Raw genomic sequence first — 26,256 nt, forward strand, 5'->3', positions numbered from 1 at the left:
AAGTTAAACCCTGACCTCAACCTTTAACAGGCCCAAGTCCAAATGCAAACTTGCGTTGGAGACGTAACTAGGCACTTGAAATAGTGATGTTAAAAATTTGGGTTGAACACACTCCAGGGGGGCAAAGCTAGAGGATGGAGGGCCTAAAATTTTTCCATATAAAAGTTGGGACAGAGTTTTTGCTTGGTATAGTTTAATATACCAAGGCCCTTCTGAGTCCCACTGGAGTTCTTGATAGGATGACCTATAAGTTGGCAAGGAGAAGGAGATGATGGCAAACATGGAGGTGGGGGCACAGGGTGCACATGCTGACATGCACACAAAATTTAAACAAAGAAAGGATGATAGGGCACTTGAGTGATACGTCAGGCACCACCTCAGCTTGGGCTGTGTGCTCACAGGGCATCCTTTGTTCACATTTTGGGGGGCTTTTGTGCTCTTGGCAGACATATGTCAATATGATTTGATTTCTGCACCTGACTCCCTTAAGCCTCTTGTGAGAACTGTGCAGATTATGTATTCTTGTGTCATAATCATATCTAGTTCTGAACAAGCATCTTTAACATTTTCTGTTATATCCCGTAGATTATCAAGGAACTTGGAGTGGATTACTGTGGCTATGCTGTTGCATAATCATAAATTAAAAAGCTGAAAACTGTATACGTATCTCATCTTTAGAGCCCATTAGAGTTTGTAGCGTTTGTCAGTAATTGATGTAACATACAGGAAGATCAAACAACATGTCTTTGTATTAAAAATCTTAAACTGTGTCAACCTACATGAGAACCAACTCCTAGATCACCTGGGAAAAGCCCTACTTTGTGGTCTGTCACCTTTAGAAAATCATTGACATTTAGAAGCAGTTGATGGAGGAGAGAATTCAGAATGAGTTATCTCCTCCTACTTGTTCAAGAGACAGGACAAGATAATAATAGCAAAGGCCTTATGACCCCTCCCAGGACGCAGTGGCATTAATAGGGGAGTGAGGTCTGTACCGGGTGATGTGCACAGGGGGTGTGTGACACAACTGACCAAAATGGTGAAATCCTGGTATTTTCAAATAATACCATCATCTCATATATATCACAGTGATGCCTCTGTAGCTATTCTCCAAGTGTTGCACTGTTTGTGTATTTTATGTGTTCCTGTTCATTTTTACAGAAATAAATACATATATTTAGATTGTGTGTATGATATTGTAATTTAAAGGTGCAATTTTAATGAAGTGGGAGTGGGGTGATGATGTAGGGTGATGATGCCACACTTACCACACAGAGGTATTGCCCCGTCCACTGCATGGAAGGAGGTTCATCCTGGGGGTGTTGGCTTCCTGCACTAGGTGATGCAAACTCTAGTAATACCACTGCTGGGAAGAGATATCTTCCAGTTTCTAGTCCTTCCTACTCTTGAGATAGTCATTTGCTTGGAGCTCTTTGTCAAGGGTTGTGCCCAATCCCTATGAAGGGAGTTACTGGAGGAGGACTCCGATTTGTGGCACAGGAGGCCTATTCAAGGTCTGGCCCCAGCAGAGGTAGCCCAAGCCTGTTACAAACAAAAAAGGTGCTGAGTCACTCAGCAGGTGCTAAGTGATTGCCTGCTGAGAGACTGTAGACGCAACTGGAAAAGGGTGGGGCTGATTAGCCCAAGCCTGCCCTCACACAGGCACCCATTGGCCAGCAGTGATATAAAACCAAAGCAGCCACCGCCGGTCAAACTGGGTTGTTGGATGGCTGGACACGGAGCACTCTATCGCTGTGCTCCACATATTGTGAGAGTGGGTGGCTCTGGTTCCCTGCGTTGGGACCCATGCTTATTGCCTGTACTGGAATGCAATGTACCTGTAAATACAAGTTTGGTGAAGGACCCTGCTGTCTGTCCTGTGTGTTCCTCATCGCCGACACATGCTTTCAGCCACAGCTGCTACACACATACCCCCTAGGAACTGTGCCAGGCTGAGCAACCTTGGGCAGTGGGAGTAAGGTCTCTGCAATCACCCGATGCCAACACTCTTTCCATCATTGGCCTCCTCTGGCTTTCCTCAAACAAAAGTAAAAATGTAGGAAACTTTTCCTCCCCTCATGGTCTTCAAAGCCTGCTTAGAATAGGATGCTTATATTTTCTTTTCCCCTCCTTTACTTCTCTCCATGCCTTTCTTCTCTTCCATGCATTCCACGTTCAGACAAAAAGTCATTAAAAGTAATTCTGACAGAGACTACAGACAAGCAAAAATGCCATACCATTGAGGTCCTAGAAAAAGAAAACTGAAAAATTGCCTAATGGAACAACACCTCAAAGGAAGCTGCCTTATCCATTGGTCAGTCTGACACAGTATTGTTGGTGATGACCGGTGACAGCTCTCTGGGATTCAGGCAGGTTTCTCTTGCCCTATCTAGAGAAGCTTGCACATGTGCTCTGGCATTGATCTACAGCTGCTCCCCAACCTTGCATTATCTCTCCAAATTCTCATTGAAGACAAGACCTCAGGGTGCAGCGTCCCCCATGGTGCAAACCCAGATTCCTGTCTAGTGTCCCAGCACCGTAAACTGCTCACACTCTCCACCCATCATGTGGACATGCAACCATTATTTTTTTCCATCTCTCTAGTGAGAATGATGCTTCAATTATACTATGATGCCCTGAAGCCTTGTAATAGATAGGCTTGACTTACAGACAATTTAGCTCACCCACTGCGTGGAACTGGTCACCAGCTGACATGCTGATTCATCATACCACCAAAGTTCAGGTGAACCCAATTTTCCTTATTGTGCCCAATGAACATGGCATTTGGAGGGTGACCCTGACCTTGGAAATCTCAACAAATTTATAACATGCTAATTTTGGGTGGAAAAGTTCTGCTTCATCATGGAGCAGTCCAACCACAGAATTCCTTTCTCAGCCAATCTAAAACAAGTGTACCTATCAATCACCACCCACAATAGCCATCACAGATGGCAAAAACTTGACATGTGTAGGATAGTCAAAACATTCCTTATGTGTACTATTATTGTTAGGGAGACAGATAGCATCGTCACCTTCTTCTACCCTTTCATCATGGAGCTCAAAATGTTTAACAGCTTATTCTTATGCATGTCTACTTGGAAATAAGTCCCATTAAGAAGAGTTCTTTTTTTAAATTAATTTTTTAATTATTTTCCAAAATATAAACACATAACAAACACAAACTCAATACACAACACAAAACACACACACACACACAAAAACATACCATTGGAAGATGCAGGCAATCATATATCAATATATCTAATCAATCAATACATATCTTCTAATCTTGTTCCTCTTCTAGTTTAGCCTCTTAATATCATTTACCTATCATATCATATCCTGTATAATGTATTATGTATACAATACACTAATCTAAATGCCCTATCTTTTACATCTACAACTTCATTTTCAACTAAGCGTAAGTGCGTTGCCCCTCTAGTTTCTTCCTTCTCTGATTCCTCAGTTGTCTCTGAATCATCTGATTTCTTTTCTTCCAGCTCCATTTCTACACTTTCTATTTCTTTTCTTCTCAGTTCCTCTTCCTCATTTTCTTCATTTCTCATCTCACCTTTCATCACTGTACTCAAAAATTTTTCTGCTTTCATTGTTGAATTTTTATTATATCTCTATGATTGGAATTGAAAAAAACATACCTTCCAGGAGAAGCCATCTATATGGTATTTGCTTTCCTCTTAAAAATTTTGCTAGCTCTTCGTATTCTTTTCTCTTCTTTCTCACTCTCCATGGACATATCTCAGAATTTTCACTTCCTCCATCCATTCCTTTTCCTGTGAGATCTTCAATATTTTATCTCTGTAAAAAAATTCTGATCAGTATCACATGGATTTCTCTTGGTAGTTCTTGTTTTCTTAGATAAAAAGTGCTCACTCTTCTCACTGAGTCCAGTGAGTATCTCCTCTGTTGGCGTGTCAATCCACTCTGATATTAAATCACCAGTCAGACGTCATGTATCTTCCCCTTTCTGTTCTGGTACATTTTGTATTCTCACCACTTGAGCTGCACTCTCCATCTGAATTTCCATTAAAGTTGCCTCTCCATCATATTGGTTTTGTTCTATCTCCAGTATTCTAGATTGATCTTTTGTTGTCTTTTTTTCTAATTTTGTAATCTTTTTGTATTCACATCTGCTTGGCCTTTAACAGCTTTCAGTTGCACACTAAGATCATTTAGTTGTGTAGTTAAAACATCCAGACTAGCTTGAACCTGCAGAAATTGATTTGTGTGCTGCTATCCCATCGCCACTAATTTTTCTATATTGTCTTGTATTGTCTGCTTCCAATCTTTCCCTTTCGGTTCCTCTTGTGTTAGTTTTCCCAAGTTTGACTCCAGGGTGGGAGAGCCCCTAACTTTTGCTCCTTTTCCTGTCATCCTTTTTATTCCTTCTTATATCTTCTTTCCTGTAAAACTCAAATATCTGTTATCACATATATCACTATCAGTTACCCATACATCACATCATATCATCAAGAAATCAACTGTTCACCCATAAAAACCAACACAAGGAAATTTTAAGTCAAATAAACCTTTGCCTTGCCTTGCAATATTTTTAATGCCACTAGATGTCCTCAGCGTATCGTCCTCCTTACTTCACTTTATCAAGTCCTGTTCTTATCCTTGCAATGTCTTTTTAAATCCACTAGATGTCCCCGATGTTCTATTCTTCTTATTCTATTGTTTTGATTCTATTGCTTACGTTTGTTGCTATATCAACCACATTCTGTTCCAGGAGCTAGTCCAAGGAATTCAAAACAACTACTTTTGCAAAACAAAGAAATGCAGATCTCCAGCCCACTCCACAGGCACTCCAAGGTCTCCACAGGAAAAAAAAACTGGGCGTTTCAAAGCAAAGTTTATATTCCAAAACGATTAATTTGTAATCCAAATTTTAGATTTGTAAAGTAAGAGTTATGCTCTCATATTTACATAACAAATCTTCTCCAAAGCTTCTTCTCACACAAGCAAACAAATGAGAAATGAGAAAGCCTCCCCCCCTATTTCCTCTTCCCAGAGGGGGAAAACCTGCCCCTCCTTCTCCTTCCCTTGGGCAAAAGCTCAATCAGGCAGTCAATTAATCAATCAATGCCAGACACACACAGCTGAACAACACTCACATAGTTCTTCCAAAGTCCTTCCCTGCTTGGGGCCTTCAGCTTAGTTTCAACATGAATCCTCACCAACACCTACATTGATGGCTGGGTTTCCTGGGCTGAGAAAAAACAGCCCCTGGCTGGACCCTTCCTCTCTGAAACAGTACACCATCTGTAGGATTGAATCTCTTCTGATCACAGATCCTCGGATCTCCTCAGACCCATGGATTTTTGGGAGGAAATAGCATGCTTTCCCAAGAGCTTTTAAGAGCTCAGAAAAGCACAACCATTCAGTTGCCTCTGCCCCCCCCCCACGTTAAGAGTTCTCAGGATAGGATGTATGGGATTGTAGCATTATAGCCTATGCTAGCCAGATGGATCAGGGCCTGATCACATTGATCTATGAAGCACAACCATTTCTTGGTCCAAAGGCATCACAGCGTGGTCTATCAGAGCAGCTGCCAACACTATAGTTTTTAATGCCCCTTGCAGGGTGGGCATGTGGTCTTCAGTCTCTACCCTTACCAAATTATAACCTGCATACATTTGACTAGGCAGGGGTCTCCTTCAGTGGCAGAGTGCTGCAAAAGATCATTCAGTCCCAGCAGGAGCAATAGTGTTTCCTACAGGATTTTCAGACTGCTTGTCATATTCCAATCTGGATGCCCTCTTTCCCCAACAGTAAAAGGGGCACTCGTACTTACTATGAAGGTTTCTTTTTCTTGGTCGAAGGAAGGAATTGCCTTTCTGCTCCTGATGTAGTGTGACCTGATAACTATGGTCTCAAACTACCAAGGTAATATTATCTTTCTGGAGACTCTTCAGTCATGCCAATTCCCTTGACTTTTCTCTATCATCTTGAAGTAGTCTGTGTCACTTATGTTATCTATATCTATTCCAAGTTTGAATTTCTATAGTTATCTCTGTACTTATGGTATGTTCAAAAAATGAGGGGGGGATCTCCTAATTTGCTAAATATCTTAAGTCCTGCTTCTTGTGCAAGTGGGAGAAGATAAACCACTCTGGATACCACCTACCTTACACCAACAAGAAGAAACCATCAAATTACATACCAGTGTTCCTTTTTAGCTATGGGGAGCAGGTTTTTGTTTTGCTATGCTGACACAACTGTGGAATGGAAGTAGCACCATAGCTCAGTCCTTTTGATTGCCATCTGAAAATTAGGAAAGACCTGTTTTTCAGAAGCCAATTGGCATGAGATGCTATGATGTTATTTTAAATGTGTTACATTTAATCTTGAATTTGCAGTAGATGTATGATTTTGTTCTTGTTGTTGCTTTCATTTGTTCTGTTGCAAGACTATATTTGGTTTGCATCATAGAGGAAAATGGGCAAGAAAGACAAAGAACTAAGCGCACAAGCTGATCTCCAGGGTCTTCCAATTTCTTTATAGTATATAAGAAGTTCAAGTTCCCTCTAAAATCCCTGATAAGAAACTCTGAGATTGATTCATTACATGAAATACAAATTGGGCCTCCTGGCATGACCAGGTGTAACAGTTCTTGTTATGCAAGTGGTATTTTTAGGGAACTTGCAATGAAATGCATTTAGGGCCCAATCCTATCAAACTTTCCAGGGCTGATGCAGCTGCAATGCATCCCCAAGGTAAGGGAATAAATGTTCCCTTACCGTGAAAAAGCCTCCATGACTACCCCTCTCCCATTGCAGGCACAGTTCACACTCTGTTGGCACAGCTGCATCAGTGCTGAAAAGTTGGATAAGATTGGGCCCAGGCACCCCAATCCTGAGTTACCTGGTGCCCAGAGCTGCAGCAGCACCTAAATAGTTGTCTCCGCATCCTATGAATGCCAGGCAGCCAGTGGCAGCTCCTGATGTCTCCTCAGGGGAAGGGAACATTTGTCCCCTTCCCCCGGATAAGGTAAGAAGCCTCTGAAATGTCACTACTAGACTCTGGGGCTACTTGCTGGTACAGAGTAAAGCACCCATGTGTTGGTCTGGGAGGCCCAACACGGAGCTATGGATCCTGTGGAGCAGAGCTCTGCCAGTCCCGCTCCCACCCCATGTCACCTTCCCCTACCCTCCCCCCACCCCGGAATGCCCCCCCCCACTCAGACATATCTCTCTGCCCCCCAGCACTTGCCCATTCTCCGGGTGTCAGTCCTCTGTCCACCAACCAATGCTGGCTCAGCGCAAGCTTGTGCTGAACCTGCTCCAGCACTGGACTGGCAGAGACTGTGTCAGGCATGCAATATGGCATGTTTGTGACAGTGAGTTCTGGCATTGGGCCAATGAGAGCCCATTAGGATCAGGCTCTTAGTCTCTTAAAAAGAATGAGATGCCTCAGCAAAAGAAATATACTTTATAAGGCAAACAGACATTGAGCAGTTACCAGTGAAAACCATCCCAAACAAGAATGTCATATATTTTGGAAAGAAAGTAAACCCAAATGCTTTGAGCAAGGATAGTCAAACAGCTGGGATTTTTTTTTTTTTTAACTTGTGAGAAACAACTTGGGATTTTCTGGCAAAGTATCTCACTCTCTTCAAATACCAAAACTGTGAGTAGGAAAAAAAGAAATGTTTTGTTAAATCCTTCATGAAGCTGCCATATGGTATATTGGTTTAAATAAGAACATGTGAATGATTTTAAAAATAGAAATCTAAAATTCAGGTTTCAAAAGGCTTACAAGTAGTCATCACGTTTCTAAATAGGGACAAGCATCACTTTGCTAAGTACAGGACAAGGTTTTACTATTTTGTAATTTGTGAACAAACTGGAAATTTAATGGGGGTGTGTATGTGTGTGTAAACACACACACAAGTGCAATCCTAGACATGTCTACTCTGAAGTAAACTCAATTGATGTCAGCGGGACTTACTCCCAGGTAAGTGTGCATAGCCTAAAATCCTATACATACTGACTTAAGAGTGGAGTGCATTGAATTCATTTGGACTTACTTCAGAGTAAACACACATAGTCTTGAACTGTCAGCTGCATTGATTCCACTGGAACTTAGTCATGGCTAATTAAACTTAGCTTACAACCTAGTCTGTTTTCATGGAGATTGATTTTCAATCACTGGAATAATCAGAAATTGACCTTATTAGATGTATTCACGTGAAACAAGTTTCTAGGTTAACTAGGGCCAAATTATATGTGATGCAGGAGAGGTATGATTTGATTTCCTTCTATTTTAAAAGCACCAGTTGTGAATGGTGGTGTGAATTGGGCTCGAGCAGCAGTCCTGAGAGAGATTTTTCTTGTATCCCATCCCATCACTTCAATAAAAACCACCCCAAAACCTTACTGGGAAGCAAAGACAGGTACTGGGAAGCAAAGACAGGTACTCTAGTTAAGCAAGTCAGTTAACCTCTTGTTTCTGGTCTTAAAACATTAAGCGACCCAGTTATGGATGCTGCATATAGTTTGGCTCTAAAATAGAAGGCCCCTACTTTTGAACCTAAGGTGAGCCCTCTCTGCTCAAGATACTTTGACCTTCTGCATTATTCTGCCAAAGACTGCCAAAGGACTGCCAAGAGCTTTGCCACATATCTGGTGCAAATATATGTAGAATAGTTGTCCGTTACCACCAAAATGTTAATGGGTTGTGTCTATCTGTTAGTATACTACAGTCGTCTCTCTTCTGGAAAGAAATGGAAAAAAAACCCTCCTCCTCTCTTGTCCCTTCAGTTTCATCATACTGTTTTGCTGGGTTGTAACTGGCATTTGCTTAATCACTGATGTCATCCAAATTTCCAATTTACCTCATAGAATTTTAGAATGATGGATGGGGAGAGAGCAGTGTTTAGAACAGTGGTTCCCAAACTGGTGGGTTGCAACCCACCTGCCTGGGAAGCACTTAGCTCTGGCCCCTTTAGGGGTGGGGAGGGGGGAAAGCAGCAACGTGATCCCTAGGATCGTGTTGCAGCCAGGGGTGAGTGGGTTTTTCCACTTACCTAAGGGGTTGCCAGTCTCTGGGGGGAGGGGGGTGCAGGAAGTCTATGCAGGGCTCCCCAAGCCTCTGTAATAGTAAAAAAAAACTTGATTTAAAACCGCTTCCTGTTCACAATCGCATTGTTTCATTCCCTCTGCCCCCGCACATACTTAACAGTGTTCCCAACACCCTTGTAGGAGTTTGGGAAGCACTGGTTTAGAAGAATGGCTGCCCCTTGAAAACATAATCTGTTTCCATCACTGTGCCTGAGCTGACTCTGCAGCCATGATGATTTTAGAACAATTGAGAACTGTCATTTAACCAGATTCATTTAATTATTCTCCTTCATAGATTCACACATCTTTGATCAATGGACGACCAAGTGCAGATGACCCTTCTCCCACACTGTTAGAATTCACTTCGGCTCGCTACATTCGCCTGAGATTTCAGCGGATACGGACACTGAATGCTGATTTAATGATGCTCGCTCACAGAGATCCCAATGAAATTGACCCTATAGTTACAAGGAGGGTAAGCTCTGGCAAAACTGCTAGACTGTCTGGTTGCAATGCCACATTTGCTACTACTGCTAATTTCCAGGTAAAAAGAATTGTCTTGAGTTTTTGTTACTTCTTTTTCTCAAACAGCAACCTCCCCAGCCCGTGTGGCACTGCTTTTAAAACTGAGGGATGTATCAAAAGCACTTTGTGATATGACCTGGGGATCAGCTGTTCAAAGAAAGAAGGTCAAAAGTTCAATTGGGTCTACTCAAGCCTGTAGTAGCACTTTGATACTCAGAATTTCTGACTTTACCTGCATAGGAGAGCAAAGTGGAATATAACAGCGCGTACAAAAGTTCATTGAATTCAAGTTTGTTATGCTTTTGTACCCACCAAGGTTAAAGAGTGTTAAAGGAACAGACTGATTCATCTTTCAATGTCTTCTCAAGAGGAATTTAATCCATGTTGGTAGTTATAAGTGTGAAACCACAGCGTGGGATTTATTCCAGATTAATTAACAGAGTACAAGGGTGTGGTATTTATTTATTTTATTTAAAGGATAAAACATCAGTCCAAATATACAGAATAAAAACAGCTGCAGCAGGACAGCAATATCATGCAGCATATCTAAAATTAACAAGTACAAGAAGTGTAAGAACAGAAAATGCAAACAGCAAAGACGAAACATATTCAAAAGTGAAAAACAAATGAAAAATAATAGTTTTGAGGTCTTCTAGAATGGTAGCAGGGAACATATAGTTCTTAATTCTGATAGGAGAGAGTTCCATAACAATGGCACAGCCATGGAGAAGGCCTTGTTCTTGGTCACTATGAGCCTAGCTTCCTTCTGGGGCATTGTATGCAGCAAGACCCCAGCAGCTAACATAAGAAGAGCCCTATTGGATCAGACCAAAGGCCCATCTAGTCCAACTTCCTGCATCTCACAGTGGCCCACCAAATGCTTCAGGGAGCACGAAAGACAGCAAGACACAACCTGCATCCTGGTACCCTCCCCTGTATCTGGCATTCCAAGGTAGTCTACTTCTAAACAGTGGCGTCACTAGGATTCGCGTCACCCCATGCAGTGGGCGGGGCAACACCCCAGATGGGGGCATGGTGATGTACCATTTCCCCACCCCCACTGGTTTTTTGGCAGTACCTTTTGATAGAACACAGATATTTCAATGTGGTTTGTTTCATTGCATTCTGCATGAAATTACACATTGATTGATATATAACATGATGGGATTATTCCTCCAAACTCTGATTTTAGTGATTTTGAAAACTTGTGGAGTCACACACACACACACACACACACACGTGTCAACTTACTAACACCTTATTGCAGCAGTTCTCATACTTTTAGCACTGGGACCCACTTTTTAGAATGACAATCTGTCCAGGACCCATTGCAAGTGATGTCATGGCCAGAAGTGACATCATCAAGCAAATTAAAATAAATAATTATAAATAGTTAAATTAAAATAAAAGAAATAATTAAATAAGGGGGAGCCAGTCCTGTTCCTCCAAGTGAATTTTATCTGTAGTCTCCCTGCAATAACCCCTCCCCAAAGAATCAGTGAGATCTTCAGCCCTCCCCAGTGCCCCGTTTAAAGTCCTTCTATTTCAAGCACATCAATACAAAGACCCATCTGGCTTTACAAGCCCAGTTCTATGCATGTCTACTCAGAAGTTATTCAACTACTCAACAAGTTATTCAACAAGTTATTCAACAAATTATTCATCTACTCAGACATTACTCAAGAGTTATTAAGGAATTGAAGAATGAAGTTGCTGATCTCTTGACTAAAATATGCAACTTGTCCCTCAAAACGGCCACAGTGCCAGAGGATTGGAGGATAGCAAACGTCATACCAATCTTTAAAAAGGGAAAGAGGGGGGACCCGGAAACTATAGGCTGGTCAGCCTAACATCTATACCCAGTAAGATGGTGGAATGCCTCATCAAAGATAGAATCTCAAAACACAATAGACGAACAGGCCTTGCTGAGGGAGAATCAGCATGGCTTCTGTAAGGGTAAGTCTTGCCTCTCAAACCTTTTAGAATTCTTTGAAAAGGTCAACAGGCATGTGGATGTGGGAGAACCCATGGACATTATATACCTGGACTTTCAGAAGGCATTCAACACGGTCCCTCACCAAAGGCTACTGGAAAAATACTCCACAGTCAGGGAATTAGAGGGCAGGTCCTCGCATGGACTGAGACCTGGTTGAAGACCAGGAAACAGAGAGTGGGTGTCAATGGGCAATTTTCACAATGGAGAGAGGTGAAAAGCGGTGTGCCCCAAGGATCTGTCCTGGGACCGGTGCTCTTCAACCTCTTCATAAATGACCTGGAGACAGGGTTGAGCAGTGAGGTGGCTAAGTTTCCAGACAACACCAAACTTTTCCGAGTGGTGAAGACCAGAAGTGATTGTGAGGAGTTCCAGAAGGATCTCTCCAAACTGGCAGAATGGGCAGCAAAATGGCAGATGCGTTTCAATGTCAGTAAGTGTAAAGTCATGCACATTGGGGCAAAAAATCAAAACTTCACATATAGGCTGATGGGTTCTGAGCTGTCTGTGACAGATCAGGAGAGAGATCTTGGGGTGGTGGTGGACAGGTCGATGAAAGTGTAGACTCAATGTGCAGCGGCAGTAAAGAAGGCCAATTCTATGCTTGGGATCATTGGAAAAGGTATTGAGAACAAAATGGCTAATATTATAATGATTCAGTGGGACTGTTCTTATGTTCTTAAGTAAGTCCCATTAGAGTCAGTTGGGCTTACTCCCAGAAAAGTGTGGGTAGGATTGGGCTGTGAGGGAAACTTTGCAAGTACAAAATAGAAAACTTTCCCCATACCAGTTCAAGCCTCTTTGTTGGTCCTTTCTAGTGGGGGGGGGGAGGTCTGCCTTCTGGGGCTTTTGTTGCACTCCAGTCCCATCTGATTGGGACCATTCTGGTGTCCTCACATTCTTTGCCTGGCCTGACCACCAGTCAAGGCATGTCTGCCTACTCACGTGTAAACGCTACGTGAGGCTGCTTCGCTTCCCGTAGGACTCCATACACTTGCAGCTGGGGGGAGGGACCTCCTCCTCAGGTGTTTTGGGGACTGCATTCATTGGATCAGGACCATTCTGACGTTATTGGAGTCCTCTCAGCCTGCCCTTTCTGACAGACTAAGGCAAATGTGCCTACTCGCGAGTAAACGCAGCCACGTGGTTTCGCTTGCTTTCCATAGGGCTGAATAGGGACCTACTTCTCAGGTGTTTTTGGGGGGCTGCATTTACTGGATTGGGACCATTCAGGTGTCGTTGGAGTCCTCTCAGCCAGCTCTTTCCGACAGACTATGGCATGTACACTACTTGCGAGTAAACATGCAATACAGTCACTTTCCATAGGGCTCCATGCATTTTTTCTTTCTGGTTTTTTGGCCATAACTTTTGAAGGAAAGGAGCGATCTCAACCGGGTTTTTTGCGTTGTGTTCCGCTGGTCATTCCACATCCAACAGTGTATGGCATGACATGGTAGCTCCTAACCCCGCGACGTTAGCGCATCACCCCCCCAGGGTGCGTCATCCGGTGCGGCCCGCACCCCCTGCACCTTCCTAGCGATGCCACTGCTTCTAAAATCAGGAGCTTGCACATACCTATCATGACTTGTAACCTGTGATGAACCTTTCCTCCAGAAATTTGTCCATCCCCTCTTAAAGGCATCTAGGCAAGATACCATCACCACTTCCTGTGGTGAGGAGTTCCACAAACTGGGTAAAGAAATATTTTCTTTTGTCTGTCTTAACTCTCCCAACACTCAATTTTAGTGGATGACCCCTGGTTCTGGTGTTATGTGAGAGGGAAAAGAACATTTCTCTATCTACTCCCTGCATAGTTTTGTATGTCTCAATCATGTCAGGAGATGAGCTGGTTCTATGAGGGGAGACAGTTTGTCAAATACCTTGATCCAAATCAGTATAGGACTATAAAAGTCAAAAGCAGCACCTTTTAATTGTACTCAGAAACAGAATGGCTGTCAGTGCATTTGTATCAATGTGACCTTAAACTTCCAGCAGGCTTCTGCAACAGTCCCATTCCTGTCACCCACCTCTGCAGATAAAAGACCTGAAAAAGGAAAACCCCTGACGGAACAATGAGCACAATTATTTTTTCTTCTGTCTCCAGCCTGTCCTGCACAACAGAAAATTGAATTCATAACACCTCATCCTGGAGAAAGGATTTTGACCTAACCCTGTCAAAACCCAATTCTCCCTAACCCTGTCAAAACATCCCTTGCCACTTGTTCCCAATATGGATTGAAGAATTATTATCAACATAGTGACATGCTTGTTGATACTAATAATAGAATTAATGCTACTAATAATAGTATAAATAATATTAATACTAATATACTAATGATAAATCTTGAACCTATATTTACGTAGAATGAGAAGATCTTTGCTCAGAGGTTTACAATCTAGATATCCCTTTTGTCAATCTAGCTATTGACACAAGGGATGCAAATTAAAGGGAAATGGGGATGAAAGCAGGGAGAAACAGTTTCAGTTACACTTACTAATGTTAGTTATAGTAGGGAAATTATACAGTGAAAATGCATTCTAGAATTGTAGCTTAAAATAAAGGAATACATTTGTTGTTCTAATGCTTGCTTATATACTTGTATACAGGTGTCCCCCTGTATCTATGGATCCGGTTATCTGCTGTTTTCCACCACCACCACCACCCCCCCCCCCCACAGGCACAAACGCTCTGCACCCTTTACATTCGTTTTCCTTTGGTACCAATGGAACCGTGCATGTTACTTCCTTAACAATGGATCCGTTTCTTGCTTAACTGAGGGAACGCTGCATGTAGGCAGGCAGCCTGCATAGTAGGAAGACACAGCCAGAATGTTAACAGGAAGCAGGAACTGTCTTGCTTCCTGTTAAAGTTCACTTAGTCTCCTCCCTCTAGAGTGCAGGCTGCCTACCTGCCAGTCTCATTCTTCCGTTAAGCAAGAAACTGTTCCATTGTTTAGGAAGAAACATACATGCTTCAGCTGGTACTAAAGAAAAACGAAGGTGATGTGCATGGGAGAGGGCAGGTGTAGAGTATTCTCTTTATATAGGGTTCCCTCATATCCTCGGTTTCTGTATCCATGGTGGGGCACCGGAATGGAATCCCCACAGATATGGGGGAGGGGGGTCAGGGAAATGCCTATATAAGCTTTAAGAAGATTATAGAGTTAATGGAAAGAACTGAGATTTCTGTGAATATCAACATAACTCGATGACTGTTTTTATGATGCTTGTCACACATGACTCTAAAAAAACCTTTTTTGGTTCCTCCTTATTGAGGATGATGTTTTAATGACTGCAATATAAAGAATATGTCTCAAATTTGAAATTTTTTTACAGTCAATTCTGCCTTTCTCCTGGGCCCAATCTGCCCCTTTCTTCTTCCCTACCATTGCCCTGTTACATCCCTTCCCCACCCTATCCCAATCCCTGCTCAGTTTGGCAGATGTTTATCTGCTTCATGGGCATGCAGTCTGTATCCAGCACTAGCAGAATGGTGCAGGTCTTCATGCACAACTTACTCACTGGGTGTCACAATGTGCTTTACAGCATGTTTGCAACACCCTAGCCTAGTCAGCAGTTGCTGCTCTGCCTCTAGCTTCAGGTATATAGGGCGTACCTCATTATCCACTAATTTGGCATCCACTGATATACTCACCCCTGATACCAGGGTCCACCTTGTATCAAGGAAAAACACCAAAATTCCATTTCCTACTTTCATGCTGTTAAACTCCGTTGGTTGCAGGCTTCTTGGGGTTAAAGACAGCTTTAAAGACGCACTTCTGGGTTTGTTGCTCCTCCATTGTCACCCCAGAATGTATCGGTATAGATGCTATACCACATTCAGTCATAATTTCATTCCATTAGATTCCATTAGATTCCACCTATCTACTGGCTGAATGCGATATGGCATCTATACCAATGCATTCTGTGGCAACAGTAGGGGAGCAAGAAACCTGGAAGTGGATCTTTAAAGCTATTTTTCTACTGATTTGCTATCCACTGATCTTTTTTATCTGCTGATAACGAGGCACAACCTGTAATTATGCTAGATTTTTGTTTTTTAGCTTTCACAATCCCCTAAGGCAGTGGTTCTCAAACTGTGGGTCGGGACCCACTTCCTATTTCTGGTGGGTTGCGAGAAGCTGGCGGCAGCCATCTTGGAAGATTGCAAAAGACCTAGGCAGCGCTATTTTGGAAGTGGGTGTCACCATTTTAAGCTTCCCGGCTTAAACATCTCCTGGCTCCGACATCACAGTGATGTCACTTCCTGTTTGATGCTGTCATTTCTGGCTATGACATCACTTCCAGGTTGCTGACATCACTTCCAGTGGGCACCAGACATATTGTCATTCTCAGAAGTGGGTCCCGGGCTAAAAAGGGTGAGAACCACTGCCCTAAGCTGATAAACTGTTGTTCAGTTTTAAAACAGCTTGGCTCCTCGCTTGTGTGAAAACCACAGATAAAGTTCCTGCAGTACATAAGGTCCATGTAAAGGCTTCTTTGGATTGTGGCATGCATTGCAGGAAAATGGTGTAATTCAAATGTTAATTCCTCGGAATATGCCTAATTATTCTGAATGATCTGGAAGACAGGAATGGTCAATTCCTGTGCACTTCAAAGATATGTTTTTCTAGTTGCTAGTGCACATTTTTGATCCAGAGGAGCAGAGCATGTGAGTTCTTCACCTTAGATAGTGGCCTCTTCCTCACAAACACTGTGTATGCATTCTGGGTTAGTGAATGAACTTTGAAAGAAACCCTGGATTTTATTTGGTTTATTTTTATGGTGTTAAACAAAAGACTCATACATGAGCAGTGTAAACTGATATTTTTTTTCTAGATATCAGTATGGAGGGACACATGTCCTAAAATAAATGTGCAGCGCAATCCTAACATGCGCTGGAACAGGCAGGCCAAGAGGCTTGCACTATGTCCAGCACAAGATAGGGTACCAAAGTGCTTCAGCCAGAGGTAAGGTGAAACTCTTCCCCTTACCCCCAGGTAAGCCACTGCACCACCTCCTGTGGTGGCACAAGCCTGGGGAAAGCAGAGTGGCTTGAAGCCACTCTGCGCTGCTCTGGTATGGGGTTTGGGATCCGGCATAATAGCCGGATCTCAGCCCTGCCTCCTGCTCGCCTCCCGCCCTCCCCCAGGACTACCCTCCCCATGCCCTGGAATGCCTCTCCCTGCCTCCTCCCCACCTCCTCCCTAGAGCCTTGTGTTGGCTGAGCTTCGCTGATGCAAGGCTCGCTCCACAAACCACCACGGAGACTGGATGCAGCCTCTGTGCTCCAGCGCACCTCTGTGTGCTGGCTTGGCTTGCTCCCAAGGAGGCGCAAACACGAGGTTAGGATTGCACCCTTATTTTCATATATTTTCCCTTTGTGATCAGGAAGCTGTTCTAGTAGGAAACAGATGAAAATGTCCTTGCAATTTGAAAGATAATTGCCATTTCATGGATTTATTTTTCTGTTTATTTTCAGTACTATTATTCTGTAAAAGATATCTCGGTCGGTGGAATGTGCATCTGCTACGGCCATGCAAGGGCATGCCCACTAAATCCAGCTACAAATGTACGTATTTTTCTGTAAAGTCTTATTCTGTGCATGTTCAGTTGGAAGTAAGTCAGTGGGGCTTTCTTTCCAGTAATTGTAGCTTACAGAGATGCCGCATGGTCAAATGCATGTTTTTCACAGAAATAAATATCACTGAGTCCAATGGTACAATCCATAGTGATTTCTAGCTTTGTTGATTAATCATCAAGAAGATGAACCTGCCCAATCCTAACCTGCACTGATACAGCCAGACTACATAGCCTGCATTGAATCCAGCTCAGGTTAGGAGGTGTCTGGAGGTCTTCTTGGAGTAAAGGAATATTTTTCCCCTTCTCTGTGTTGAGCCTCAGCCTGCCCTATGGGGTTTCTTGGATCAGCTATTTAGCTGGTGCAAATCCAGGATGCCCAGTGTAACTCTGGGAGGGCTGGGCCCAATCCACCCTTGCTCACCCCCACCCAGAAACAAGCTGATATCTACTATTTAGCTTTGCATTCATTCTGGAAGGCCATCTTGTTTTAATCAATTTGACAATGAGAGAAGATAGATGACATGTCTCTGTTGCCCTTCAGTTCCAGTCGCACTGATTGATGGTGAGGGTAAAATTAGACTCTGCTGTTGAACCTTTCATTTATTTGGATTGTTGCAACTTTAAAAAAATCCTTCCCACAACCTATAACATTGAAGAGAAACTATTCCCTTATGTCATTCCTTTTTCCTGTATCCATCCTTTCCATAAAAAGAATTTTAAAAAGTAGAAATGACGTAACCTGAGAAGGGCCTCAAACTGCCTTGAAAGGCGTAAAAATGTCACTTTTGGTTTCCTGAGGATTTTTTTTTGGCTCTAAGTGTTTTTTTTTTTGGCTCTAAGAGCCATTCTGAAGCCCACAGAGGCAGCAGGTAGACATGTGCTGCCTCTTTGGGCTTCAGAAAGCCATCCAGAGGGAACCAGAGCACAGCTGCGGTCCCCTTTGGAGGGGGCAAAGATTGCGGATTTAATTATCCACAATTTTTTGTTTCAGCTGTGGGTCTGAGAACAGATCCCCCACATATACCAAGCCCCCACCTGTATGGCTTTGTTCTGATCCATCAAGTGTCTTGATTAGACCATAGTACTACTGTTTTGTTATGTGTGTATTAATGTCCAGTCTTCGAATACCACTGTGATGCAGTTAACACTTTGCTTAGATCCTGGCCAAAATTTATAAGTAATGGGAACAAGATGAGATGAGCTGATTGTATTGTATTGTATTTTCTCATGCCAGTGGAAGCTGTTTCTGGTACCACTGAACTGTAAATCCGTGGCTGCTATGAGAGGAAAAGATCTTTGTTTTTGCTCATTCATTAGATCATCTTGATAATCCAGAAATTAAATGATGAGAAGTCCTGCCCATTTCGCATAGATCTACCCGTCTCTCTGCATACATAGCCTTCCTGCATCCACAGTGTTGTCTGGCTTATGTTTTCTTATGTCTGAGATAGATCTTTTAAGCTGATCTAAAGTCTTTACTTTCTTTTGCAATTCAATTAGAGATCTTCCTGTGAATGTGAACACAACACATGCGGAGAAAACTGTGATCGTTGCTGCCCTGGCTTTAATCAGAAGCCTTGGCAAGCCGGGACCTTCCTTGCAAAATATGAGTGTGAAGGTAACGGAAAGATTAAAGCATTTGTTGAAAATAAAGAACATATTCATCATGACATATCCAGGTCTGATCCTGTAAGCTGCCTGGATGGGAGTCTGGGAACTGTATATAAACAACCCTGAACTCCTTGAGAGGAAAAAGAGCATATAAAAGTGAAACAAACAAACAAACATCAAAATTACAAACATAATTGCTGACAGTGACTCCATTTTAAACACACATTAAAAATCTCCTGTCATTTGTAAGAATCTTGTGAGAGACAGACAGCAGTGTTAAGCCCCATTCATTTCAAAGGCAGAGTTTAAGGATAACCATATCCCTGACTCAGGTGGTGCTGAATTGAAGTCAATGTGACTTACAAAAACCTGTTAGATCTGTTAGGGCAAAAGGATTTGTGGTGGCCCCAGGACTGGGTCTCCAAATCTTGTGGATTCTGCTGTTTCTGAGATCCGCCCCCAGTCCAGCCCAACCTCCACCCCAATCCATCCTGATCTGCTCCTGCAACTGCCTTACTTGTACTGCTGTCTGGTCTGCAGCCTTCTGGTATGGGACATTTTGTCGGTAAGCCACACACCACTGGAGCAGCTGCAGTGATGGTGGCCCATGCAATGTTCTGCTGGATCACACTGGTAGGATTTGACTTTTAATAATGTTGGGGTACAAAAGCATTTCTACAGATAATGGCCTTATAATATCCAACGTTTTCATGATCAACCTGTGTACTTGGAACATGCTATGTGTGTGTACTTAATAATTAGACCTGAAAAAGCTCAGTGTACGTGAATGTATTCACATATATTTTGGCATTTGTACTGCACGTAGTTAAACAAATGGCACACATGCTGAGAGAGTATTGTTAGTATGCGGCTAAAATGTTGTTTCTACCTGTCTATGGAGTGGATGTGATGTTTGCAACACTTCTTTTTTTTCCAGCTTGCAATTGTCATGGGAAAGCTGAAGAATGTTACTATGATCAGGCTGTGGCAGACAGAAAGCAGAGTCTCAATATCCATGGGAAATATATCGGGGGTGGAGTGTGTATTAATTGCACACACAACACTGCAGGCGTCAACTGTGAAACCTGCCTTGATGGGTACTACAGGCCCAAAGGGGTAAAGTATGCACCACTCTGTCTTCTGTAGTCTGGGACATCATTTTGCGAGAGGCACTGGGCGATTAAGTGGAAAAGACACGCTTTTGATTGCCATTTTATGGAGGTTAAATTCTAATTCTGAAGCTGACTAGTTGCCTTTCACAGTCGAAAATCAGCAAAGGAGAGGTTCACAAGGATACGAGAGTAAATTGTATAGATAGAATGCACTGGAGGGTCAGGGCCTCTAGCTTAATACTGTATTTCAGTCTGAATTGACAGAGGTTGTAATCCTGTAAACACCAATTTTGTGTCAGGAGAGGCATGTTTCCCTACACAGAGAAATATGTGCCGGTGAGGAAAGAGCTAGAGAAAGAGACTATGGAATATGGTAAACTACTGATTATAGCAAATGTACTTGCATTGCCTGATTGGGTTAAATTGAATTGTCAGGAGATTGTAACTTTGTTACCTTTGCTTTGCTTACACAGGTGCAGCCATATGATCGGAACCCATGCCAGAAGTGTCGTTGTGATTCCATAGGCTGTTTAGATGGCACTTGTGTCAAGGATGAGAAGCAGGCATCAGGAGGTAAGATTCTGAAACCAGGTCACAGTCTTACTATGTTAAAAATGATGTTGAATAGCAACCACTTTTCTTTTCAGAAATACAGTCTCACAGGATACCTTTGCGAATCTGCTTGCTGTTCTTGTAGAACTTTTCCTTGGAGATCAAATATATGTATTTTTTAATCTTGCCTTGATCTCTTTTGTTCTCTTTCAGTTGTTGAAGTGAACATGTACATTTAGGGAGGATAATAATCTATATGGATGTTACATTTTTCTTGTTTCCTTCTCCCACAAACCTGTTATTTTTTATTTTTTTTAAGTATGGCTAAAGGATTGGCACAAATGCACACACAGGGTACTCATCCAACTGTTTCTCATAGTGTTTCATATAATTTTCATAATTCTAGTAGAAAACCTGTTGTATACCCAAAACATGCATTTGCATTCTTGTAAAGGGTGGTTTGTTTATTTTAATTCTCTTGCTGAGGACAAGGAACTTTTTGCTCTGAAGACCAGGATTAACAATATTGCAAAGCCTCAATATGCCTCCTTTTTTCTTCTCCATTCTTATATGCATTTATATCCTGAGAAAAGATCTTTTGCAAATTGTCACATGCACTTGTGCAGTGCTCCAAGTATAAAAACTCTACTGACTGTTCTGATAAGACGGAAGTAGTTTGTATTGTAGCTGGGTGACAGATGAGTGCAGTTTTAGGTCTTGCTAACACTTGATTGGAGTGCTACAACTCTTGTAATGTCAAGGTTTCTATGGGACAGACTGAATAACACTGTTAGCTGAAACTAACAAGTTTGAATGTACAAGTACTTTCATGGAAACAGTAACAAGGAGCATTGCAGGGTTATAAGTAGTAGTACAGAGGTGACATCAACAGGTTAAATGGATTAAATGCAGTAGTCCAGACATGGCATCAGCAGGTTGAATGCATTAAATCCAGTAGTACAGAGGTGGCATCAGCAAGTTAAATGCATTCAGCTGTGCCACCCTGAGGGCCACCCACTCCCATTGCTTCCCCATCCAGAAATGTTCTGAGGACCGGAGAGACTGTGCACCTTTTAAGGCTCTCTGGAGGCTTTTCAAGCTTGCCCCGGGGTAGCACAGTGGCCACAACCACCCCTACATGGCTCCTCTTCCTCATTCCCCTTCTGTTTTGGTTCTTTGCCAGTATTTGCCGTTGGGCTCGATGCAGTGCCATTCCACAGATGTGCTGGCACCCTGGGTCTCCCCAAGACTCTACACATGTACTGGTGAGGCTCTCTGAGACTCCTTCAAGGAGTGTAAAGAGCTCTGGAGACTGAAAAGTTTGAGAACTGCTGAGTTAACCGTGATAGAAACTTATACTTAAAAAACAAGCCTAACTCTGTGCAGATAAACAATGTAGCAATGAGCACATGGAAGGGGTAAATGTGATCATGCCAATTGGCCCCACTTTGATTTATGCTTTGATTGGTACTTCCTCTCACTGTCAGTATCTATAATGTTGTTTATTCGATTGGTTCTAGCAAATCTAATAAGATCTTACAAGATTTGGGTAACTTAGGGTGCAATCCTATCCAACTTTTCAGCACTGACCTATCCGCAATGCAATCACAAGGTAAGGTCACAAACATGCCCTTACATTGAGGAGACTTCCTTGACTGCCTCCCCACTGCAGGATGCAGTGCACGCCACATTGGCACAGCTGTCATTGCTGGAAATTTGGTTAGGATTGCGGCCTTACACCAATGCAAGAAAATAAGAAAAATAAGTTTGCATAAACATCCTCCACAATCTACCATCAAGTCTCAATTTTTTTTCCTAATGGTAATGGAGTTGTAATCCAGACCAGCCCCACCCCCCCCTTAAATCTCTGTTTGTTCCTGTAGTGTCCCTCCCTTTTATGTTTGAACGCTGAAATCTGCTGAACTTGGGGGAAAAAATCTACACGCCATCATATGAGAAAGAGAGAGAGAGAGAGAGAGAGAGAGAGAGAATATAATGCATGGTAAAGAGCATGGGAATTGCAGCATTTATCTTTCTTTCTGCCCTCGACAACTGGATTTTTTTCTTTCTCTTATTGGAAGTTTAATAAAGCATGAGAACACCTGGCTTAGAAGTCCCACTTAGCACCCGGAATCAAAATGCATTCACTTGCCTGCTGAATTGTTTGGAGGTGTTTTTTTTTTGGGGGGGGGGGTAGGAAATTGTGTCCAGTTGTGACAAAACTGAGGAAAATTCTTTGTATCGTGTACAATAATGAGCCACTCTAAGAATCTGTTTCCATGACTCTAGAAAAAATTCTTTTTGGCCACATAGCGTATACCAAAGAAGCCAATTTTCTTCAATATATGTAAGCTGGAAAAAAAGATGGTGCTTGTTTGAAAGAAGGGATGAAAAATGCTTTTATTTTTCCCAGTGGATTTTCTCTATATATTTGCAAATCAGTATGAATGCACATTAGGTATATTAAAATTGACTTTGTTGACACAGTCTGCTTGCTTTTGGAAAAATGTTTTATTTGGAACAAAAAGAAAGCCTGCTTTGGAAGTGTCAATTCAAGCAATAAGAAAAAAAATAGTTTAATTTCTGCTAAGTATAATGGGGAAGATAATACTGAGTGATTCTTTCCAAAGTGAAGCCTGCAGTTGTCTTTCCTTGCACGTTCAGGCAAACAATTATTGAATGCAGCTATAATGTAAAAGACTCATTAACATTATACAGTATATACATAGATGTGCTTTCTGTGTTGATACAGTGATCTGCAGGGGAGTTGCTAAAAGAGCATTCAGTAATTCAAGATTACTGTGTGTTACAAGTTTGAGTCCACAGAGTGACCAGGAGCTGACTTGAGAGAGAAGTCTGGATAGCTCTTAATGTGCCTGCGCACATACGTATACATGTCCAGCCTTGTTATACACGGATTTTTTATACATGGATTTGACTCAACACGAATGGCCACTGCAAATGAGAAGGAATGTGCTGATCCCTGGAGAAGGGGAAAAATGCATCCATTTAAAATCAGTTTAAAAAACTTAACAGTCCTTTAACAGTAGCCTCCTTAATGAGAGAAAGAGAAAGGGCAGCTGGCTGACAATCCATCAATCCTTCCCTCTCCAGGTGACCCCTCCCTTCCCCCTGAGCACATGAAAGAAAGGTGATCACTTTTGCATTGGTGAAGGGAGGGGCTGAGTGAAGTGCCTTTGTAAGCGCTTGGAGGAGGACTGATTGATGGATTGTCTTCTTAAGGACTCTTATCTTACATCACAAAGGTCAGCAAGGCTGTTTTTAAATCACCAGAGCAAGGGGACTTTGTTTTTTAAATGGATTTGTTTTTTAAGTGCGTTTTTTGCCATCCACATGAGTTCTGGGAACGGAACCCATTCGAATAATGAGGCTCAACCTGTACTCACCACAAATGCCTTCGATAAACCTGAGTCAAGCTCAAATGCCCTGAAGCATTCCACGTGACTATATGAGAGCCAGCAATCTTGGTCCACAATGCACTTCATATCTTTTTCTGATACTTGCTTAAAAACCATGTTTCAGCAGCAGCACTTCCTAACTTCTGACAGTCTGACAGATTTTTCCCCTATCACTTCATGTTTTCTGCAATATACAATACTCAGTGTAAAGATTCTGCTCTGAAACCCATCCACTAATTCCTGTAGAACCAGTAAGTATTTTGCTGAATACTCAGTGTTGTATAAGCAGAGTGAATTGTCCCTATGTCCCACCACAAGATCCCCTTCTATACTACAATCCTGCCTGCATCTCTAGTCTCTCTGTTGCTGCTACTGCATCCCAAATACTTGACATCTCTCACCTAGTCTTCTATGAGACTCTTCTAATATAAATGATAAATGCTATGTACATGGTCTATGCCACCATTAACAATCTATGTACATGAACCATATTAAATTGTATGGGTCCGACGGATTTTTTATACACGGATTTGAGTGTTTTGTAAAGCAATGATATCACAAGCTCACATGCAGCCCTTCTGTCCAAGCTCAGCATTTTTTCTACAAACTATCTTGGTCAAATATTTTAAATCAAAAAATTTAAATTGCCAATTATTGTTTCATCAAATGTTCATTTAATTCATTCATTCATTTAATTAATCATTTAGTTCATTTCATTAAAAATGGGAGGAAAATATTTTGGGGCTGTGTTCCTTTTAATAACGACTCATTACATTTTGACCATTTTTCCAAGGTCCTGTTTAAAAAAATCAAGTTGCCTTGATATTAATGACTTTGTAACTGACCTTAGCGCTTCCTTTATTTGGCTTCAGAAATGCTTCCTGGATTCTGCCACTGCAAACCTGGCTATGGAGGACAGAGGTGTGACAGGTGTGCATTGGGTTACAAGGGTTTTCCTGACTGTGTGCCCTGCAACTGCTCACCGAAAGGCAGCATAAATGATGACCCTTGCTTTGGACCCTGCATCTGCAAGGTATGGATTACAGCAACCTCTCTGCACTGTGCAGAAATTTTACATTTGTACTCAGGGAGATTAGAACCTTTCCCTCTGTTTAATCTAAGGGCTCAATCCTAACCCACTTTCCAGCACCGACATAAGGGCAATGCAGCTTTGAGGTAAGGGAACAAACATTGGATAGCTGGATAGGATTAGGCCCTCAAAGTGTTCACATTTGAAAGCATCCTTCACATGAAACAATGCAGAAATGAGCCAGTGAAAATGTATACATAAAGCAATATTTATTGATATGCTTTCAAATTTATTATAAGAATTAAACAAAATAAGGTGTTATTGCCTTTAAATTATCTAGTGCTTTGATTTTAAACACAAAATGAAGATTTTCAATGGAAATCAATGACATTTACTTTTAAGTAATGTGTGTAGCATAGCTCCCAATTCATTTAATTTTGCAATAAATCTTAGTTCTACTTATACCTAAATAGTCAGATTCTTTTTACATTGCAGATTTTATGCAGGTCTTTCTTGTGCTGCTGAACTGTGGAAGGCTCTGAACCTCCTTGTGGAAGTTTCATTTCAGTGTTAATTAAGGGACAGTGACACACAAGAAATGCATCAAAAGTTTCAAGAAAAAATGTTGCTCTCTTATGCCATACTGCATGTACTCAAAGTGCCACTGTGACAGCTGATCAGCCCTGAAATCTGCTCAGGGTATTAACCTTGTTCCCACTTGGCAAATGTATGACACCGAAATGATCTTTCTCTATTAGAAATAAAATTGCTTCCCATCAGATTTTAATTCCCAACATAGCAAATCTAGGGATTCAGATGCTGAGTAAGTTCAAAATTATGTTCTTAAAGTGCAAGGTATGCTCATAAGTACATAGCTACAATAGCTACATTGTATTGGGCCAGCAGTTCTAAAATGAAATTGATTAAAGTACAAAAAACAAAAACAAAACCATATGTAGTCAAAATTTAGATATTGGTCTGCTCTACACCAGAAATGGTTTTGAATAATCTATTGGGGGGGGGGGGTATCCACTGATCCTGTATCCGCAGACTCACTTATCTGCGGATCAGGTCTGTGGGGCCCCCTGCACACACACCCCCTGTGCTACTCCCCTTGCCTCTGGAGGGTCTTATGAGCCCACCAGAGGCTGCGCATGTCCATCCGCAGCCTCTGCTGGGCTCAGACAGACTCTTAGAGTCAAAAACATGTGACTTCCGGTGTCCCCCCCCCCAAAAAAACTGGAAGTGATGTTTTTAATGCCTTATAAGACATTGGGAGGCCTGGGAAAGCCTTTATAAGACTTTAAAAATATCACTTCTGGTTTTCGAAAAACCTAAAGTTATGTGT

The 26,256-nt window shown here is 42.1% G+C and overlaps 1 protein-coding gene across 8 annotated transcripts in view; it reads left to right on the forward strand.

Annotated features, from left to right (window-relative positions):
- The window catches only part of LAMA2 (laminin subunit alpha 2), a 485,843-nt gene that overhangs the window by 192,429 nt on the left and 267,158 nt on the right, over positions 1 to 26,256 (forward strand). For all 8 annotated transcript variants that reach the window (XM_066614516.1, XM_066614463.1, XM_066614481.1 and 5 more), the window contains exons 5-10: positions 9,379 to 9,558; positions 17,084 to 17,173; positions 18,685 to 18,802; positions 19,733 to 19,911; positions 20,381 to 20,480; positions 24,751 to 24,911. In XM_066614516.1, the coding sequence (XP_066470613.1) occupies positions 9,379 to 9,558; positions 17,084 to 17,173; positions 18,685 to 18,802; positions 19,733 to 19,911; positions 20,381 to 20,480; positions 24,751 to 24,911 (828 nt within the window). The remainder of the gene's footprint in view (positions 1 to 9,378; positions 9,559 to 17,083; positions 17,174 to 18,684; positions 18,803 to 19,732; positions 19,912 to 20,380; positions 20,481 to 24,750; positions 24,912 to 26,256) is intronic.

This window comes from Tiliqua scincoides, chromosome 1, assembly GCF_035046505.1.
Source record: "Tiliqua scincoides isolate rTilSci1 chromosome 1, rTilSci1.hap2, whole genome shotgun sequence".
NCBI classification, from domain to species: domain Eukaryota; kingdom Metazoa; phylum Chordata; class Lepidosauria; order Squamata; family Scincidae; genus Tiliqua; species Tiliqua scincoides.